The 4,951-nt window shown below is 40.8% G+C and overlaps 1 protein-coding gene across 1 annotated transcript; it reads left to right on the forward strand.

Annotated features, from left to right (window-relative positions):
• Positions 1-4,738, forward strand: LOC113571724 (26S proteasome regulatory subunit 4). The gene is made up of 11 exons (XM_027000839.3): positions 1-69; positions 672-725; positions 915-1,011; positions 1,125-1,249; positions 1,367-1,552; positions 1,892-2,020; positions 2,145-2,241; positions 2,445-2,634; positions 2,955-3,106; positions 4,135-4,289; positions 4,449-4,738. Exons 1-11 carry the CDS (start codon positions 67-69, stop codon positions 4,581-4,583), a joined length of 1,323 nt encoding a protein of 440 aa, XP_026856640.1. The 5' UTR covers positions 1-66; the 3' UTR covers positions 4,584-4,738.
• The last annotated feature ends 213 nt before the right edge of the window (positions 4,739-4,951 follow it).

The following is a 4,951-nucleotide window of genomic DNA, read 5'->3' on the forward strand; positions in this document are numbered from 1 at the left end:
AAGTAATTTGTCCTACAACAGTATCCCTAGTGTGACGTATTTTGTAAGCGACAAGCACCGGCAGAAATGGTAAGTGAGCCAGCAATTTCTTTACGAATAAAATGTGTTATGGAGAAAAATATGTAGGTTTGCCCTATTTTTATTAAATCAATAATTTCATTGTGACTCGTTAAATCTAGCTAGGGACAGGCTTAAATTGGTAAATGCAGGCAGATCTAAATTCACCACCTGCTTCGCCACCACTGTTGAACTGCTGAACCACCTAGCTAGCGTTAGCTAATTTCATTGAAGGCAGCGATTGACGATATTGAAAGGGCGAAATAATCATATATGCTACCAGTGATTATTTTTTTAGCTAGCTATTCTATAGCTCGCCAGTGTGTTTGGTAAATAAAGTGAGCTCGCATTTAACTCATTTTATGTTTCAAGGCTACTTGTAAAAGCCAAGCTGAGCGTACAACTTAACCTAATTTAACGTTGCTAGCGTTAGGATAGCTAGGTCTGCGAACTGAGCCAGCTGTCTGTTAGAAGTCTGTCTGATTTAATATTTGCTTAATGCTTAAAGTCTTAAAAATAGGACATCGAGAAATATGCGGGGGCGGAATCAGCAATTTAACGGAGCACGAGTTTGTCAGTTGTACTCCTATATTTCCACATCCACTTGATTACAGGGACAAAACCAGAGTGGGGGACATGGACCCGGAGGTGGCAAGAAGGATGACAAGGTAATGTGGGCAAACAGGTTTAATATGAAACAGATGGCAGTTTGTAACATTATCATTGAAATTAAGTATTTCAGATCAGTTTCAGTTTTTTCCAATATGTAAGTTCATAAAATGGTCACGAAATAGTTTCACTATTAGAACTGTGCTTCTTGCCGTAAACCCAATGGTCAACTTATTCATTTGAAAAAGGATAAGAAGAAAAAATATGAGCCCCCTATTCCTACCAGAGTTGGGAAGAAGAAGAAAAAGACCAAGGGACCTGATGCTGCAAGCAAACTGCCTTTAGGTATTCTGCTTTTGTGAACATTTGAACTTGCAGTCGCTGGACATGTAGCAGTCCAGTGCAGTGACTGGTGTTCAGGCAATTGTACAATGCTATGCCCTTTTGCTTTCATGCAGTAACCCCACACACACAGTGCCGACTGAAACTTTTGAAGCAGGAACGCATTAAGGACTACTTGCTGATGGAGGAGGAGTTCATCAGGAACCAGGAACAGATGAAACCACTGGAGGAAAAACAGGAGGTGTACAAACCACACCTGCGCATATCTCTCTCTCTGTTACTTGGTGACTCTCTCTTCCTCCCTCTTTCCTTTCATCAAACAATTAAGCTCAAGAGTACCCTTTCTTTCTTGATGTAGGAGGAAAGGTCAAAGGTTGATGACCTGAGGGGCACCCCAATGTCTGTGGGGACCCTGGAAGAGATTATTGATGACAACCATGCCATCGTGTCCACCTCTGTGGGTTCGGAGCACTATGTCAGCATCCTGTCTTTTGTGGACAAAGACTTGCTGGAGCCAGGCTGCTCTGTCCTGCTCAACCACAAGGTAAGCCATCACACAACAATACTCATCGTGATAACTGCAAAACACCTTCAGTGATGTACTAACTTTATGCTATTGATTACAATAAATCTGCTTATGATGGGTGGATAACCCATACTTTCAGTTTCAGCATTTTCTATTTCTTTCTGTTCTGCTGAGTTAGAAATAATGCTGTAATGACAAGACAGCTGTATACAGCTGTGCAGAGTAATGAATGTTTTTTTTTTTCAATACAAAACGTGGAGCACATTTAAATTGGTGTGTGTGTGTGTGTGTGTGTGTGTGTGTGTGTGTGTGTGTGTGTGTGTGTGTGTGTGTGTGTGTGTGTGAGAACACATGCAGGTCCATGCAGTTATCGGTGTGCTAATGGATGACACAGACCCACTGGTGACAGTGATGAAGGTGGAAAAGGCTCCCCAAGAGACATATGCTGACATCGGAGGACTGGACAGTCAAATTCAGGAGATTAAGGCAATACATTCTGTCAGATAATGAGCAAATTGGGTATAATCAGGTCTATATTTCAGTTACTAACTGAAAGGATTTTTAAAATCATGTTTCACACCAGCTTTTTTGCTTTTTCTCTAACACACAGGAATCGGTGGAGCTGCCACTCACCCATCCAGAGTACTATGAGGAGATGGGGATCAAGCCTCCCAAAGGAGTCATTCTGTATGGCCCCCCAGGAACAGGTTAGTTCTTACCTCCTCTGAATGATCCAAGAACCCAAGATTATAGTACTGACCCTTATTGATAGTCTTCTGTTAATATGGCAATTTTTATACTCGGGTCTGTGCATCACTTTTATCATTTCTGATTTGACAGAGTTAATTTTTTGTTATATTTACTATGAGGGGGAGTTTGCCTATCTTTGGATTTATTTTTTTCACTCCAGGTAAGACTCTCCTGGCTAAAGCAGTGGCCAATCAGACGTCGGCAACATTCTTACGGGTTGTGGGCTCAGAGCTCATCCAGAAGTACCTCGGTGATGGTCCCAAACTGGTGCGTGAGCTCTTCCGGGTGGCTGAGGAACATGCACCATCCATTGTCTTCATTGATGAGATCGATGCCATTGGAACAAAGAGGTACACAGCAGTAGACTGTACCTTTCCACACCAAGGCTCCAGGCAGGCCTGCAATCAGTTGCCACATTTCCCGCTGTCAGAACTGGGAAGCGGATCTTTTTACTTCTGGGAGAAATACCTGAGATGTCAAACATGGCCAAGTGGCATTCTTGAATGTCCTGCTCTTTTTTTTTTTTTTAAGTCAAATATACAAATTACTTTGAACATTTGTAGAACATTGCACCCTAGCAATGTGGATCTGGTGAAACATGGCTAATTTGCCTGCTTATAAATCAGGTTAGTGTTGGTGCATGATGTGAGCACTGTTTTCTCCCCTGCAGGTATGACTCAAACTCTGGAGGCGAGCGAGAAATACAGAGGACCATGCTGGAGCTTCTCAACCAGCTGGATGGCTTTGACTCACGTGGAGATGTTAAAGTCATCATGGCCACCAACAGGATAGAAACTCTGGACCCTGCTCTCATTAGACCAGGTAACAGCAAGTGGTGGTTTGGAGCCCAAGTTTAGCATATAAAGGTTTCTATCAGATTTAATTGACTTTATTTGTGTGGAATGAACACATGTTTGGGGTCTAATGTAGCAATCACAAGCAGATCTAAAAATTAAACATGAAAGTAAAGCCTACTGTTATTCAGAGTAGATACAGGTGACTACTAAGTCTTTGGTTATCAAAAAAGGAGATTTATCTCAGATTTTGAAGATTTAAATTGGTCCAATAGTATGTGCTTAATCTCAGCAAGTAGCTGCAGTGGAATGATACTTTTCTCAGTAATGAAGCTATAAGCCAGGTTGTAGGACTATACATGACAATTTTAGTAAGATATAGGTGAATGTTAAGTAGAACTCAAAGTTCAAAGTAGGTCTTAGTATTATCATCCGAATGTGATCCTAAATATGGTACATTTCAGCAAATTCCACTTACATGTGTGTGTGTTTACGATCAAGGTTGCAATTAATCTAGGAATTGCTTGCAGTTTTGCCCTCGCCTTGTGGAACTACATAGCCAATTAAAATGTTTAAACGTTTATTCCTATGAAGCTCAGTAAACACAGCAGCAGTGTTACTCTTGGTTAATGTGTGTGCATGTTGCATGCTCTTTTCTTTGGACTGATGGGAATTATATCACATTTGTACTCTAGTTTCAAATTTTCTCCATGTATATCTTACAACTTTAAAATTATTGTATTGTCACAAAGTCAAAGTTTTACTCTCTCTAAGTTTTTCAGTTCAGTGCTTGAACATACCTGTAAAAGAAATCTTAGAAATGCATTCACCTGACACTTTTATCCAAAGCAACTTACAATTATGACTGAGTACAACTTGAGCAATTGAGGGTTAAGGGGGCCCAACAATGGCAATGCTGGGGTTTGAACCAGCAACCTTCCAATTACAAGTCAAGTACCTTAACCACTGAGCTGCAATAAATCAATGGGAAAAGAGCAGACTGTAGGACATGATGTCGTTTGTTTCATATCCCCATGTGCCACCCCCATCCCCCAGGCCGGATCGACCGCAAGATAGAGTTCCCCTTGCCAGATGAGAAAACCAAAAAAAGAATTTTCCAGATTCACACCAGCAGGATGACATTGGCTGAGGATGTGACCCTGGATGACCTTATTTTGGCCAAGGATGATCTCTCTGGAGCCGACATAAAGGTGTGTGTGTGTCTGTCTGACTGTCTCTCCCTCACTTAGTTGTTCTTTTTGTCTGTACCATGTGTTGCTGTGTCTTGCTGATGTGTTTTCATTGCTGTATAGTTATGTCTCTCTGTTTTAATGGTGTGTGTGTGTGTGTGTGTGTGTGTATATGCACAGGCTATCTGTACCGAAGCTGGGCTCATGGCCCTTAGAGAGCGAAGGATGAAGGTCACCAATGAAGACTTCAAGAAATCCAAAGAGAATGTGTTGTATAAAAAGCAGGAAGGCACTCCTGAAGGACTGTACCTATAAGCCCTCCCTGCCTGTGTGTGACTGGGAGGAGACATCTATTAAGATTACACTCTGAATAAATGGGTTTTTTAATGTATTTTGTGCATGTGATGTTTCCTCTTTCCTTTTCTGTGTTATGGAAGAAAAAATTAAATGTTTCACTTTTGGAAGAGAAATGTTTGGTTTTTTAATGAAAGACTTTTGAAGATCATCTAACATATGAAAATGAGTTGGTCTGCTTTGCTCAAGTACCCAGAAATGTTTCCTACCTGTCCTACAACTACATCAGTATTTTGACCTAATATTGTATTTACTTCTAAAACTGTTATTGCATTTGCTTATTTGCCCAAAGTAATAACCAAGCCTTAAGTTAGATAATTTTTGCACAT

This window comes from Electrophorus electricus, chromosome 7, assembly GCF_041902795.1.
Source record: "Electrophorus electricus isolate QZ-2024a chromosome 7, ASM4190279v1, whole genome shotgun sequence".
Classification (NCBI taxonomy): domain Eukaryota; kingdom Metazoa; phylum Chordata; class Actinopteri; order Gymnotiformes; family Gymnotidae; genus Electrophorus; species Electrophorus electricus.

What these genes read in the sequence shown, in the direction of transcription:
- LOC113571724 (XM_027000839.3), top strand. An exon ending in GTGGCAAGAAGGATGACAAG is followed by an intron (nt 726 to 914) that starts GTAATGTGGGCA and finishes CATTTGAAAAAG; the next exon opens with GATAAGAAGAAAAAATATGA. An exon ending in GTCAAATTCAGGAGATTAAG is followed by an intron (nt 2,021 to 2,144) that starts GCAATACATTCT and finishes TCTAACACACAG; the next exon opens with GAATCGGTGGAGCTGCCACT.